The 15,879-nt window shown below is 38.3% G+C and overlaps 2 protein-coding genes across 9 annotated transcripts in view; one reads left to right on the forward strand and one right to left on the reverse strand.

Annotated features, from left to right (window-relative positions):
* The window catches only part of NUMB (NUMB endocytic adaptor protein), a 77,891-nt gene extending 72,987 nt beyond the window's left edge, over positions 1–4,904 (forward strand). For 6 of the 8 annotated variants that reach the window (XM_039331955.1, XM_039332362.1, XM_039332114.1 and 3 more), the window contains 3 exons: positions 150–299; positions 1,215–1,370; positions 2,434–4,904. In XM_039331955.1, coding sequence (XP_039187889.1) covers positions 150–299; positions 1,215–1,370; positions 2,434–3,149 — 1,022 coding nt within the window. In that variant the 3' untranslated portion in view covers positions 3,150–4,904. The remainder of the gene's footprint in view (positions 1–149; positions 300–1,214; positions 1,371–2,433) is intronic. The other 2 variants (XM_039332451.1, XM_039332535.1) reach the window with 1 other exon arrangement.
* A 2,811-nt stretch (positions 4,905–7,715) lies between these two features.
* Positions 7,716–15,879, reverse strand: part of PAPLN (papilin, proteoglycan like sulfated glycoprotein) — an 85,069-nt gene continuing 76,905 nt past the window's right edge. Inside the window, exons 25-28 of the mRNA XM_039331862.1 lie at positions 14,335–14,462; positions 12,894–13,002; positions 12,455–12,630; positions 7,716–10,982 (exon numbers count right to left, since the gene is read on the reverse strand). Coding sequence (XP_039187796.1) covers positions 10,834–10,982; positions 12,455–12,630; positions 12,894–13,002; positions 14,335–14,462 — 562 coding nt within the window. The 3' untranslated portion in view covers positions 7,716–10,833. The remainder of the gene's footprint in view (positions 10,983–12,454; positions 12,631–12,893; positions 13,003–14,334; positions 14,463–15,879) is intronic.

Here is a 15,879-nt window from a genome sequence, read left to right on the forward strand (position 1 = left end):
TAACTTTTCCTCTTTCGCTTTTCAAAGGACATGTAGCTTTTTCCTAATCATGGAAAAAAAGATCAAAGAACGACATTGTGAAAAAGCAGGAAGGTGCCTTTGTATTATGCTGGGCCATATCTGTGCAAACTTTTTTCTTCTTCTTTCAGTTCCTGAGTCTGAAGGAGAAGTCGATAGCATTAGTTCATTGTGCTCCCAGATTACAAATGCCTTTAGCACACCATCTGAGGATCCTTTCTCCTCTGCTCCAATGACAAAGCCAGTAACGGTGGTTGCACCACAGTCGCCAGCTTTTCAAGGTATGTGGTCTCTAAACCTGGATGCATGTGATACTTTTTATATGTGCAAATGCTGTTTTCCTTTTGTGTGCTGGCAATGTAATGTTTTAAACCATCTTTCAGCTCTTTTGTTTGCATCTGGAATCATTCTGTTTTAACTAAGTTACATGCTTGTAAGCTATTTGCATGTGAGCTTCCTAGAAAGTCAAGGACTTATTGAGAACAGTCAGTTACGTGCTAACAATAGGGAAAAACATTTTTAAAACAGAAGGCCACACCTTTTAGATGTTACAGATAAAATGTTACTATGTAAGAAATTACGCAATTACCCATTTTCCAATCTCCTTGATCTTTTTAAAAAAAACAGATAGATGACTATAAAATAAACATAAATCCAATAAATTTGCTACGTGTTGCTTATTTTAAAAAACATAAAGGCTCTAAAGTTGAAGAGACGTTCCCAGCTTTGATGTTAGGTAACAATATTTATGTCTTGCTTTGATATCCTACAAAAGAGATGCAACTTGCAGTCTAATCTTTGAGACAGTAAGTATCTCACTGCTTGTTTTAAATGATGAAAGGCAACAGCTGATAGTCAAAATAATTTTCTTTTGCCAGAATACCAATAAAGCAGGATGCTTCAGCCCATCGCTGTTTGTCCTTCTAAACTTGTTCTGAGAGCAAAGAATAAAATCAGAAATAAAGTCCACAAAGCATCCTTTAAAATAATTAGCAAATACCCAAGGTATCTTCCATACGAATTAACAAAATTAAATGTGTTGAATAAAAAATGCTTGTAGAATAATAGTGGACAAGCATGACTAAGTGCTTGATGTATGTTGCATGCTGGCAAAACCATGTTTTATTTTTGACATTCCAGTCCTGTGCATGCTTTGCATGAATTAACAGCACTGATGTTGTTTGCTCCAATTTTAGTAAATGGCATTGCCTCTGCCTTCCATGTGTTTGCTGATAAACCAGCTCAAACTACTATAGCATCTACAGCAATACCACTTCGTGAAACCAATCCCTGGGCTCAGTCCCCTGCTGCTCCAGCTGTTGCTAAAACTGGAGCTGTAGCTTCTCCTTCTGGTAAGACGGGGCACTGATCTTGGCGTGTCGCTTTTGGAAGCTTAAAGTTGGTGGTGCTGGATTTAAAAGACTTTGATCTGATCTAACAAAATGGTTCTCAAGGATTTCTTTTTAATATCCAGAAGCATAGTTAAGGGAAAGTAGAAGAACTGGACATTTAGATGTGGTATTTTGTTTTAATTTGGAAGTTAAATTAGTACGGTAGTTAGGATAGGTAATTAAGTAAATAAATAATATATTAAAGCTTATTACTAGAAGAAAAGGCTGTTTCAATAACCAGTAGCTTTAATGTAAAAAAAAATGGCTCTTCACAAAATCAGTGATTTAGCGTTAAAAAATAGCACTTGGAGTAATTGACATTCTAATATAAATATATAAGATTTCTAGTGATTTAGAAAACTACTTGAGGATCCATCTTTAAGCCATAGTAGATTTTTTGGGTTTAAATCAAATGAGATATGTTTCTAAAAGCCATACAGTTTTCTCCTAAGAGTAGTACTTTTCATGTATTTTTATTCATTGAAGCAAAAAAGTGCAAGGGCTGTTTCACATGTTTCTACATATTTATCACATTCCCACAGAATTTAATTAACCATCCAGTCCCTGCATATCGGTCTCATATCCCTTTTTTATAATTTCATGTCTTTTAACTTAAGGCTTTGTATCCAAACTGGATAAGACACATTTCTGAGTGCCTGAAATTTCTGACATAGGGATGAAGGGTATAGTTTATGTTATTGTAGATCAGTTGGCTTGGCTAACAGTCCCCCTTTAGGACATTAGAATGAGAAGATGGAAGCAAGCCTGTAACTTGTTTAATTAAATGCCCAGTTCTAGTCTCAGTTTCAAAACCTTTGTCAACGTTACTGGAACTTCATACATACACTAGTTACAGTGTGTTAATTATCGTTATGGATTCTTTACTACTGACTGGCAATAGGAAACTAGCTATTCTCACCTGGTGGTGGTTAAAAGCTACTTCAATTCCTCATCAAATTGTTCTGAAGACAGGGAAGACAATACCTTGCTGAGGTTATATCCTGTTCTTAATTTCTTTTCACAGGTGCCGACTGGAGTGCTGACTCAGGAGCTGCCTCTCCGAATGTGTTTCAGGCGAGTCACAGACGCACTCCCTCGGAGGCAGACCGTTGGTTGGAAGAAGTATCTAAAACTGTCCGGTCTCAGCAGCCTCAGGTGCAATCCCAGCCTCCAGCTCCCCAGCCACTCCTCCAGCCTCCTACGGTGGTTTCTCAGGCAGCACCAGCTTTTCCAGGCGGCACCTTCATTGCACCTCCACCAGTGCCTATTGGGGTGGTGCAGCCCATGCAGCCTACGTTTATCCAGGCGCAGCCGTATGCTGTCGCAAATGGAATGCCCTATTCAGCTCCCAGTGTAACCATGATTGGAATCACCCCTTCCCAGATGGTAGCCAATGTCTTTGGCACTGCAGGTCATAGCCAAATGTCCCATGCTCATCAGTCACCCAGTCTTATAAAGCAGCAGACATTTCCTCAATATGAAACTAATAGCGCTACTGCCAGCCCTTTCTTTAAACCCCCTGCCCAGCAGCTCAATGGCTCTGCTGCTTTCAATGGTGCGGACCCTGCCAAGTGGCCCACAGAGGACAAACATGTGCTTCCACCTGGAGCTGGCCAGCAAGTGGATCCGTTTGAAGCACAGTGGGCAGCACTGGAGAGTAAATCCAAACAACGTACTAATCCATCTCCAACTAACCCTTTCTCCAGTGAACTACAGAAGACCTTTGAGATAGAACTCTAAGCAGTCCTTTGGCTTGTACTTCATCTCTGTGTATATGTGTGTTGGCATTGGATGTAAGAGTATACCAGAGGCAGCATTTTTTAATCACTCATGTCCCTCTCTTTGGAATTAGGTTGGGGGTAGAGAGAGAGGACACTCATGGAAGGAGGCTCCTAAGCCCAGCCTTTTGGGGTATAATCCAGGTAACATACCCTTGCCACCTGTTTGGGAACTTGAATGGCAAAAGGAATCTGAAAAGGGCTGAAGAAGGGAGTTGAGCCTGAAGCCTTTTTTCCACAGAAACTTCAGGAAACCTCACAAGCTGAAAAGCAAATGACTCACCACTATCTTAAGAATGTGTCTACCTTCCTGTGAATGGTCCGTTCCCTTGTGGCGAAGGGAGGGCTTGGGGAATTGGGGCCCAGTAATGAATGGGCTGGTGGAGAAATCCTGAGAGCTGCTGAGACTATGCTGTCAGTTGGAAAAGGATGAGCTTCCATTTCAAGTAATTATATATAGAATAAAGCCAAAATCTTTATTTTTATGCATTTTAGATTATTTTAAATAGTTCTAGTTATTGAAAGTCGAATGAGTTGTAAGTAATCTTGCCAAAGTTATAAAAGGGGGTTGGATGTAAAATTGTACATAAGATTGATTTATCACTGATTCTTACAGTCAGTAATATGGGAATAGGGTAGGGAGCAGAGTTCCTAGCTTGTCCCTGTCTGTATCATTGTAAGTAGCATATTGCAACTACAATCATGAATCATGACCAATTTTTTTAAAAAATCATTGTAGAGTAGTGTTAAGAACAGTATTGTCTTGGTTTGAAAACAATTGGTAAATTTTATCTTTTTTTAAGCAATCAAACTAGATATTAGAATTCATATAGGTTATTTCATGTACTGCTGCAGTTTATTTGTCTTACTTCTCTTTTAACACTACTGTGACAACTGTAATTATATTTACAATCAGGTCTACTTATGAACCCATTTTAGGTGAATTAAATAGAGTTTAGATTTTTTTTTAAAATGCTTTTCCCATTGTTATATGTGAAAGCTTATAGCAAGACTGCAGCTATTCCATGTCTTTCCTCTGGCAAATCATGAAGTCCATCTCATTTTTAATTTTACTCTTAAAACTTGGCCTTACAAGCAAATGTAAGTTATATATTTGTACTGATGATTTATAATCTGCTTTAACAGAAATAAATGTTGGTAGTAGATTATGTGTCTTTCTCAACAGGTTTCCTTGTTTTCCTGCAACCAGTTTGATCTCCATTTCATTTGGTGTATAGATCACCAAATTTTAAATGTTTGATCTACTAATAACAGGGCAAGATATATATTTTCATTTGCATCTATTGCTTAAAAGCAGGAAATGCAACTTCTGGAATTTCAACTTGCTTTTATTTTGAAACTTGTATTATATTTCTTATGTCCCCAGAAGAATGTGGTTCCAAGAAATTGCCACATTTCCCATTAAGGGATTATCACCGTATTATTCAGAAATAGCCCTGGAGAACTTTGTATTTGTTCTACAGCACTGTTCGTTGTCTAGAGACAAACTGGTTTTTGCTCAGTTTTAGTGTGTCTTAGTGCATAATGGAACTTAATGGTATTGCTGTTTAAAGTTACAGTACTTAAGTGGTTTGTTTCAGTACAAAGCATGCTTACTCTAAAACAAAGCTACCTCAAATGCAAGTGCATGTATGGTGGATGTATGAATTTGGACTATGCCATACTGCACTTGAGTAAAAATCCCTTTCACTCTTTTTGTCCTTGGTCTATTCATACCTTTTGCAAATGTAAATGCATGGAATTCTCATAAAGCTGCCACATAGACAATAATTGAATATTGTCAATGAAACATTTGTGTAGCGCCTAAATAAATTCCTATTGGGATCAGAGGCAAAAATTTCCACAATCCAGTAATTTTTGTACAGTGAATGGACAGTTATTAGCCTCCTAAATACAGGTCCAAATACTTTTAAGGCCTTATTTCTGCTGTAGAAAAACTTTTATAAAACCAGGCTTTATTTTGGGTCTAGGGGAAAGAGCTTCTTGGAATATGCAGTCCTTATCGGGATTGTTGTGTAGAATGAATGAACAAATAATGATCAATAGTTGATTATTTGTTATGTCATTAAGGAAGGTATAATTCTATCTCTACAATTTTATCAACAGACAGAAAAATTGCTTCTCAGATATGCATTCAGCATTAATCTAGCACAATAACAAGTACAGCAAAAGCTGCTTTGCTATTTTACCATTTCTCTTTATTTTTAAATATTTTCCAGTCATGGGAATAGATACCAATGTGACCCAGATTTTGAAAAAGGGGTTGGGAAGTGATGAACTACAATAGATATAAAAAAAATCCACAGACCCCTGTTAAAATGCCTGTTTTTTGAGATGTAAAAAAAATCAGACCAAGATAAATCACCCCAGATTTTTTTCCACCTTTAATGTAACATATAAGCTGTACAATTCAATTGAAAAACAAATTGAAATCTTTTAGGGGGAAAAATAACAATAAAAAAATATAATAATGTGGTTGTAGAAATGTGCACACCCTTTAATACTTTGTTGAAACACCTTTTGATTTTATGACAGCATTCAGTGTTTTGGGTCAGGGGCCCATCAGCATGGCACCTCTTGCCTTGGCACTCTTTGCCCACTCTTCCTTGAAAAGTCCTTCCAATCTGTCAGATTGCGAGGGCATCTCTTGTGCATAGCCCTCTTTGGGTCACCCCACAGATTTTCAATTGGATTCAGGTCCGGACTCTGGATGGGCCATTCCAAAACTTTGCTCTTCTTCTGGTTAAGCCAGGGGTTTTCAAGCTTGGCCCTTTTGTGACTTGTGGACTTCAACTCCCAGAATTCCTCAGCCAACGTGCCTGGCTGAGGAATTCTGGGAGTTGAAGTCCACAAGTCACAAAAGGGCCAAGTTTGAAGACCCCTGGGTTAAGCTATTCTTTTGTTGATTTGGAGGTACGCTTTGGGTCATTTCCATGCCGAAAGGTGAAATTCATCTTCGTCTTCAGCATTTTAGCAGAGGCCTGAAGGTTTTGTGCCAGAATTGACCGATTATTGGAATTGTTCATAATCCCCTCCACCTTGACTAAAGCCGTAATTTCTGCTGAAGAAAAGCAATTCCCAAAGCATAATGCTGCCACCACCATGCTTCACTGTGGGTATGGTGCACATTTGGTGATGCACATTGTTTTTGCACCAAACGTACTTTTTGGGACTATGGCCCAAAAATTCAGTCTTGATCTCATCAGACCATAACACAATTTCTTCCATGCCTTTGTCAGATTTGATGTAGGTTTTTGCAAAAATATAGCCTGGCTTGGATGTTTTTCTTTATAAGAGAAGGCATCCATCTTGCATCCTTACCTCATAGCCCACAAGACAGGAGATTGCTGTTACATGTAATACCCAACCAATACTAAACAGAAATTCCTGTGGCTTCTTTACTATTGCTGTAGACCTCTTAACAGCCGCTGAGACTAGTTTTTTTTTCTTGCTTTTTCATCAGTTTTGGAGGGACAGCCAGTTCTTGGTAATATAATTGTTGTAACATATTTTTTCCAGTTGTTGATGACTGTCTTCACCGTATTCCATGGTATATTCAATGCATTGGAAATTTTTTGGGTGGCCCTTCTCCTGACTGATACCTTTCAACAATGAGATCTCTTTGATGCCTTGTAAGTCATTTGCAGCCCATGGCTTTTGCTGTAAGACGCAACTGAGTAAATGTCAGAAAACTCCTACTATAACAGCTGAACATTATATGGGCTTGATCAGAGTCACTTTAATTGACGGCAAGTGTTTATTGACTATTATTTTGCCATTAGTTTGAATGTGATTAATTTGGAACATAGGCATAGCCCTGCTTACAGTATAAGAAAATGTGCACATTTATGCATTTATATTATTGTACATTTTTAAATTATTTTTCACCCTAAAAGATTTCAGTTTGTTTTTCCTTTGAATTGTATAGCTTATATGTTATATTAAAGGTGGGAAAAAATTCTGAAGTGATTTATCTTGGCCTGATTTTTTACATATCAAAACTCTGCCCTCTTAACAGGGGTGTGTAGACTTTTTATATGCACTGTACTTGATCTTTAATTTCCTTTAACTTCTGCTCCCCAAAAAATAATTGAAAATACCATTTTAAATGCATAGAGGAGTGGAGCCTTGCTGTAAACTAAGCAGCGTGGGTTCTGAAAAAGTAATCTTGCCTCGTGAAAATTTTTGATGATGTTGCCCACTCAGCTGCCATGGAGTTTTTTTAGTTGGATTTGCAACTGGGGAAAGATTGAAGGAGAAATAAATAGGCAATTTTCATATTGCTGAGAGGTGTATAGTGGGATCCTTAGGAATCACATTGTGACTGATGTTTTTTAACTGAGCTGAAGTTAAGTACATGTACTTGTGAGACCAGAGTACTATGTACTGGTTACTTTACTAGAAGCATGATATTGTAAAATTTTAAAACATACAGAAAAGTGCAACCAAAATGATCAGGAGAATGAAGCAGCTTTGCTATAAAGAAAGACCACAATAATTGTGGCTGTTTTGCTTGAATGAAGGCAAGATTTAATAAAGATTAATATAATTCATGGTGTGGATATTGTGGAGAAATATTTTCCCTTGCTTCAGATCATTCAATATATACAAAATATAGGGATACTCAGAACTTTTTCACACAGCATATAGTTAAACTGGATTTTATTGTCAGCGGCTGGGGTAAAAGTCACCAGTTAGAATGGTTTAAAGGGGGATTGACAGATTCATGGAAAATAAGACTTTTAGTTGTTATTGATATTATCTGTTGATGACCTGGATCATAAATAATATGCCTTAAAGCAGGGGTCTTCAAACTTGGCCCTTTTGTGACTTGTGGACTTCAACTCCCAGAATTCCTTAGCCAGGCATGCTGACTGGGGAATTCTGGGAGTTGAAGTCCACAAGTCATAAAAGGGCCAAGTCTGAAGACCCCTGCCTTAAAGCCTGATTTCTTGGAAGCAACAGGGAAATAAGACTACCTTATTCCAGTTCAGATTTTATATCCTACCTTTCTTTTAAAAGCTCAGTGCACTTTAAAGGGGATCTCTTCATTTTATTTTCACTTTCCTCTCCCCTCTCCATGTTAGAGGCTGGGTTGGGAAAAAGTACCTGGCCCAATTTATCCAATGAATTTCCATGGCCAAAGGTGGTTCTAATCATACCATCATACCGAGTTTCACCATTAAAACCTGTAAGATACCATCATTAAAAGCATCAAAACATACCTGCTTTGATTTTCAAATTTTCTATTCTGAAAAACTGGCCCTCAAGGTGATGAAATGCGTTTGTAACAGATTAAGAGTTGGGAGGTATTTAGAGGTCTCCTAGTCCAACCCCCTGCTCAGGCAGGAAACCTTTTACCATTTCAGACAAATGGTTGTCCAATCTCTTTTTTAAAACTTCCAGTGTTGGAGCATCCACAGCTTCTCGAGGCAAATTGTTCCACTGATTAATTGTTCTAACTGTCAGGAAATTTCTCCTTATTTCTAGGTTGATTCTATCCTTGATTAGTTGATTTTAAGTTGGTTGCCTGTTGCAAGGTTACCTTCTCAATCCATTAAAGGGGAGATAGACTCAATGGATTAATGTTTTTGATGAATGGCACTCCCCGAGGAAAACTTGTGCTTATGATTATAAATGATAGTTGGGGAATGATTTGCATGTGTAAAAAAATACCACATGCCTTCTCTCTGGCTTTTGTAAGATAATATTTGTACCTTCCATGACAAATCAGTTCTGAATGCAAGAAAATACAAACATGTTTTGTTCTCTCAGTTTGTCTACATGTCTGTGCTACAGTTAAATTGTACTAACACTGAATTAATTTGCATCTTTATTGAAGAAGCTGAAATCTTGTTACCTAGTTCATACGGCACCCTGCAGTTCTGAGCCGCAGGTAATAGGCAGAAGATTGCCTTGTTCCCGTTACTAAACATTCTGCATAATGTGCTGTAAATACTGGTTTGTTCATTTTTTACAGGAGCCATTGATAAATGTTTCTCATTTTCAGTGAAGATAGTCCCATTGTACAATCAGATAATTAAAAAATAGATTTGTTTGGGAGAATTTGTTTTTCATTATTTGGTTATAGCTATTCATGTATCAAACCTATAATAGAGTAGCCCAACTATAAATCATATTTGCCTTCAGATATCAGAACATTCATGTATTCTGATTGGCATATCTTAGTATAAACATCATAGATATGGCAGATTCTCATATTTGTTTTTCCATCAAGCAAATTAAAAAGTATGGTATTACAGATATACTTTGTTTCTAAAAGAAATGAGATCTTGAGCTACTTAAAATCTGAGAAGGTTTCAGGTTAATTGAGTCCATAATAGTGGACCGAAAGCTATAGCAGGAATCATGTGAGGAAAAAACTGCAGATGTGCCAGGAATGTTGGCTTAAAGGAAATTATACTAGTTTATGGTATTCACAATCTTTGAGACACTTTAAGGTTGTGAATAATTGACAACCTTATAATTAACACATACAGATTTGGGATGGGTCTAGTCTTGCACTGTAAAATATAATTCTAGTCAGCCATTGAGAATGCATAGATACTGCAGTTTGAACTTCTATAGTGCCCATGGTCATCCTTGTATTAAATAATTTGGCACATAGGATGGGATAATGAAAGAGGCAAAGCATACCTTTCCATAATTCTGAGGCATCAACAAGCAATTCTGTTGTGATGCTGTGTACATTAGTGGGGCTGGCTGCACAGTGCTTTGAAACATACAGGAGTGCAAATTCAGTACTTGTCTATGACTCATTAATGCAGTGGTATCTCTGGAGATTGCGTGGCTGCAGTAGTTGTGAGATTCTAGAAACAAAAAACACTTCTCAAATTGCACAGCCTTCTGGTATTTGTTTATGCAGAAGAGATAAAACAGAATTCGTTTCCTTTTTCAAAGGCCTTAATGCAATTGTATACATGTTTAATTGGAAGAGAGGATCACTGTTTAATGAACTTACTTCAAGAAATACAGCCTTCCTGCTTTAAGAGTATTTGAAGTACAAAACCTTGCCACGTCGCCATGCATTTTCCTCTTTTGATGCTTCTGTGTTCTACATATTTCCAACAAATATTAAGTGATACTCACTGCTGCTAGTTAACTCAACAAGAGTAGTTTCCTCTATCTGCTGAAAAAACAATTGTCTGCTTGTAACTGTTTATATCTGAACTGCAGGGACATTTAATATAACTGCAGGAAACAAGTTTCTAGGTCAGTATGCTAAATTTCCACAAAAAATGCAATCAGCAGTTTTTTTTAGTGGGTTCTGGCACTAATTTAGCTTTTATGTTTGATTTAAAATGTGTCTCCTATCCTTGATTTATCTTGAAGCAACTTTCCCAGTTAACTTTGAATTCTTGTCTGTATTGTTACGCTTTGCTAGTGGAACAATTCTTCATTTCCTTAAATGAAAAGGTCAGCCTGCTGTTAGAGGATTGGTGTTTCTCTTGCAAAACAAAATACAGCTTAGGAAGGTGGAGATACCATTTCTGCCAACTATTCTTCTTGTTCTCACATTAGCTGTACTGACTACCCGTGTGTATGTATGATTGGAGATGAGTGCTTCTGGAGTAGGCTTGCAAGAAAGGTAGCCAGCCTGTGACTCAGCCATAGCGTCGAGAACAGCTGGCACAGCAGAAGCTGGAGTAATACTCGTTGTTGCAGAGCTGAGCCTGTAGAATCAGATCGCAGTTAGCAAGGTGTGGCTGATCAACACATTCCCTGCTTGTGTCCACAGGGAGGGATGCTGGCACTAGAAGAGTAAGGAAGGAAAGGAAGTCAAATAGAACCAAACAAGGTGTTTTTCATAATCAGTTGGGAGTGATTACAGTAGTTCACTTTTTTGTTATTTACATTATGACTATTTCACTGCATGCAATGGAAAATATTCCTATCTGCTGCAGCTCCAGCAAAAAATACTGTGAATGGAATCTACATCTTGGCAAACATTCAAAAGTAGCAAATGGCAACATCAGCATTAGCGCATTTTGAGAGAAAATTGATTGGTTTCTGCCGAGAGATTCTCTAAATGGCAAACAGCTGTTTCAGGCTGAAAATAAATGCTCTGCACTACAACAGCAGTTACAGCTTAGTAATTCCTGAAGTCAAAGGGGCATAGTTTAAAAGACTTTGACCTTAAAATTGTCTTCCAAGTGATGTTAACTATTACTGAATGTAATAGAATTTATTTGTAAATAACAGGGACTGATTTGTCTCAATGATTTCATGTTTCTGACTGTATGCAAAAATACCATTTTATAGGAAAGCGTGCAGAGGCAGGCTGCTGGATTGCTTTTCAACCCCCCTTACCAGCTGTGGCAACAGGAGTGTCAGATTTTAGGCACCAATTAATAATTTATTATATTTATATGCTGCCCAACTCCCAGTGACTCTCAATTCTAAATTCTCATAGCATCTCCAGCCTTGACTAGGTTTGCCATATGTAACTCAAGCCCCAAACTGATGAATAATTTAACTGATTTCATAGAGATAACCACAGGAAAGAGGACCAAACCCTGCAGTTTGGAGTGATTACAGGCTCAACAGCTTTTCCCTAACAATTACTAGCTGGTACTAATAGCTCAAGTGGAAATAGGGCTACTGCGGAACTGTGCCCCCAACCACTATGCCCCCAATCCATAAGGATGCCATGGTTGATGGTATTAATGCCCACCAAGAAATTAATAGCATTTGAAAGCATCCAAGACATCCTTCACAGTTTTTTTCCCCCTTTCATATGGCCAGGCCTGGATAGTGACTGAAAGATACCTAGTAAATCTACTTTGGCTCTGTAGCTGATTCCCCATCACCACCTCAAGCATATTCTCTAAAAAGGGAAGGTTGGAGACAGGACAGAAGTTGTCCAATATGGCTCCATTGAAAGATAACCCCTTCAGGGGAGCATGCACTACTGCTTCTTTGAAGGCAGGTGCCATCTTGCCTTCACAAAGAGAGATATTAGCCACTTCCAGATGCAAATGCTTCTCTTTCAACTCTGCCTTCCATACTCATGTGCTCTCATTAAGGAGTACCAGATAATATAAGGGTTCTAAAATAATAAAAAAAGAAGTCCAGAAGTATCAGGTATGTTTCTACAGAAGGTCTACAACAGAAAACATTTCCAGTCCTGGAAGGAAAAGCATATGGCACATTTAAGGTTGCAGCTGCTGTGAAATCCAATACTGGAAATTGGAAGAAAATTTAAAAAGAACTATGCACACCCACCTTCTGACCGTCTTTTGATGACTTTCACATCTGTACTGGCACTGACCGAATTATTGCTACTGTAAGCATTACACGTATAGGAGCCCTCATCACCAAGCTGAACATTGTTTAGAAACAAGCTTCCATCTTGAGACACATGGATACGATGACCATCTGATCTTACTGGAACCCCATTTCTATGCAGAAGTAAATAATTAGTGGTCTTGCAGTTGCTGTACATTGTCCCCAACTCCCAGTTACAAAGAAATAAAGGAAGGGTTTGTATCCAGAAAGTCTTTCAAGGAACACATAAATAAACGGGTTTATTTCAAATGAGTTTGAAAAGCTAAGTCTGGATTCATCTTCGAAGTAGTTGGTTGTTGCTTGATAATTTCTTGCATGCTTCAGTAGTACTAAAAGGATAAGTAAATATAGCTGGGTTTCCCCCCCCCCCACTTACCTTGACCATCTTATGTTTACATTGTTGCCTGTCACAACACAATGAAGATGAGCATTCTCCCCTTCAGACACAGAAAGCCTGGGCAGCAAGTCAATAATTCTCAGGTCTCCTAAGCAGGAAAAGAGTGTCCTCAATTCCAGGAAAATTTTGCCCAAGTGTCATCAAATTATGTTCTGAAAATACAGCTCTGATTGAATAGCCCTGCTCTGCTCATGTGAGGTTGGCCTTTCCAGTTGAAAGACCATCTACTTGGGAGAAAAATCTCAACATGATATCCACAATAGAATTCAACACAGAGAAACATTGTGTAACCAATCAGCCACAGTTAAGTACTTCTCTATGGCTGTCCTGTACTGATAAAAGGAGAAACTGTTCTCATAGCAGTAACTATATCTCCTTCCTACATTTATTCTCTCTTGCACACAAGTCACTGCAGCAGCAATTTCCAGAGCCCCATTTTCTTGTTTCTAGAGCAATATTTCCACTAGGCGCTTAAACTAATTTGAATTATCTTAACCATCACCACCAAACCTTTTTAAAACACTTGTATTGAATAATTTTCTACACCTCTTGAAGCTGGCACACTTTATGGGAAACCCTAAATATCTCAGATTATTTGATGGCACCATTGATGAAACTAAACTGATCTCATACCTAAAGGGGATTGTAAAGCATAATAATAACAATAATAGTAGTAGTAGTAGTAATAGTAATAATATTGGAAGGGGCATTGGAGGTCATCTAGTCCAACCCCCTGCTCAGGCAGGAAACCCTATATCATTTCAGACAAGGAAACCCTATACCAGTGGTTCTCAACCTGTGGGTTGGGACCCCATTTGAGGTCGAACGACCATTTCACGGGGGTCGCCAAACAACGCAGTCCGCCATTTTTTCCCCCTTTTCCTTAGCTGTGCTACTCCCTTTTATTCTATTGGCTTTTGAAAGCCAATAGAATAGACTCTCTTGAATAGAGTCTAATTCTATTGGCTTTCAAAAGCCAATAGGAATTGTCCAGGCTGTCTCTGCCCTGCTGAGCCCGCCAAAAGGCCCATTCTGCAAACGGTGCTGCACCAGTTGAGTAGTCCTCGACTTACGACCGGTTGAGTAGTCCTCGACTTACGATCGGTTGGGGGTCGCGGCATTAAAAAGGTTGAGAACCACTGCCCTATACCATTTCAGAAAATCTTGTAGAGTTAGTTCTGTAATTTTAAACGCAACATTCAGCTGTTACTAATTTTCTTGTTGCCACCAGGTTTCAATTGCTGGAAATATGCTGAGATAGTTCATTCTCCAGATTGGATATATTAATCCACAACTAAAGCTTAATTTAACAACAGTAGCACAAAAAAGGACCATATTTTTCTCCAGCAACAAATTCATTACTTATATTTGGATAACACTGAAGTAAAACTCCCCCCCCCCCCAATACACCCACTACTACCTCTAGGTCTAATTTGAACTTTTTTCTGATCTTGGTCCCGGCCATTAGAAGCAATGCATGTAAAGAAGCCGGCATCTTCAGATGTCAGATGACTGATTAGCAGGGCACCATCAGGTTGCTGCCTATGCCTGGAGATTAAAATTAAAATTAAAAAAATGAATTTTAGAAGAAGAGGAAATGCATTTACTCACAGATTACAGATTCCTTTTTGTAAGAAGCTAATGGCTCAAAATGTATTCTGAATATGAGTTATGAGCTAAAGTTCAAATAATGTTAATAATAATAATGATGATAATAAAAGTTGGAAGGGACCTTGGAGGTCATATAGTCCAATCCCCTGCTCAGGCAGGAAACTCTATACCATTTCAGACAAATGGCTGTCCAGTCTCTTCTTAAAAACTTCCAGTGTTGGAGCATTTACCGCTTCTGGAGGCAGGTTGTTCCACTGGTTAATTGTTCTAACTGTCAGGACGTTTCTCCTTAGTTCTAAGTTGCTTCTTGTCCTGCCTTCTGGGCTTCTCTTCATTAAATTAGACATACCCAATTCCAACAACTGTTCCTTATATGTTTTAGCCTCCAGTCCCCTAATCATCTTTGTTGCTCTTCTCTGTACTCTTTCTAGAGTCTCAACATCTTTTTTACATCGTGATGACCAAAACTGGATGCAGTATTCCAAGTGTAGCCTTACCAAGGCATTGTAAAATGGTATTAATGTGATCTTGATTCTATCCCTCTGTTAATGCAGTCCACCACTGTCTTGGCTTTTTTGGCAGCTGCAACCCACTACTGGCTCATATGTAAGTGATTGTCCACTAGGACTCTGAGATCCCTCTCACAGTTGCTACTATTGAGCAAGGTACCCCCTATACTATACTTGTACAATAATAATAATCTCTCCGGGATCAGGTATCATCAGTCCTGCCTAATTGCTGCAAGCTAATTAAAAGTAGCTGGATTATATTGAACTAAACCATGGTTTGCTGAGTAAACCACAGTTGGCTGGGTTCTTAAGGAAATATAAACTGTAAAGGTATTTGGTTTAAACTTTGCATCCTGTGTGAATCAGTCCACTCTTAAAACTCATCTTTTTGAGCAACTGGTAGTAAGTTGGCTGTTTCACTTAAAATATGCAGGAGTCCAAAATACAAGAAGCATTGAGCTGAGTATAATTACAATGCAAGGTACCCATCCAGGTTGTCAAATGATAGTTTTTGACAGAGCACTTTAGCCCACAAATATTGAGTAAGTCATTAAAATGAATGAGTTGCTATTTGAACAGACGAAGCAAGAATGTATAACAGAGAGAGAGCCTCTGGAAAATTAGGACATCCCTTTGATAGCCTGTCTTCTGATATACATGGGAGGGGTGTCTTCCTAGTTTATCCCCACAGTAAGAATTTAATGAGAGAGGATGAACTAAGGATTAGTGACTGGCCCAAAGTCAATTCAAAATGCTGTGACTGAGAGAAGATTTGAAACTGCCTAGTCCTAGATACTTCTTCTTCTTGTGCCATATCCATTATCAGACATTGGCGATCATGTTGA

The sequence above is a fragment of the Crotalus tigris genome, unplaced genomic scaffold (genome assembly GCF_016545835.1).
Source record: "Crotalus tigris isolate CLP2741 ecotype Arizona unplaced genomic scaffold, ASM1654583v1 scf7180000017545.3456711, whole genome shotgun sequence".
NCBI classification, from domain to species: domain Eukaryota; kingdom Metazoa; phylum Chordata; class Lepidosauria; order Squamata; family Viperidae; genus Crotalus; species Crotalus tigris.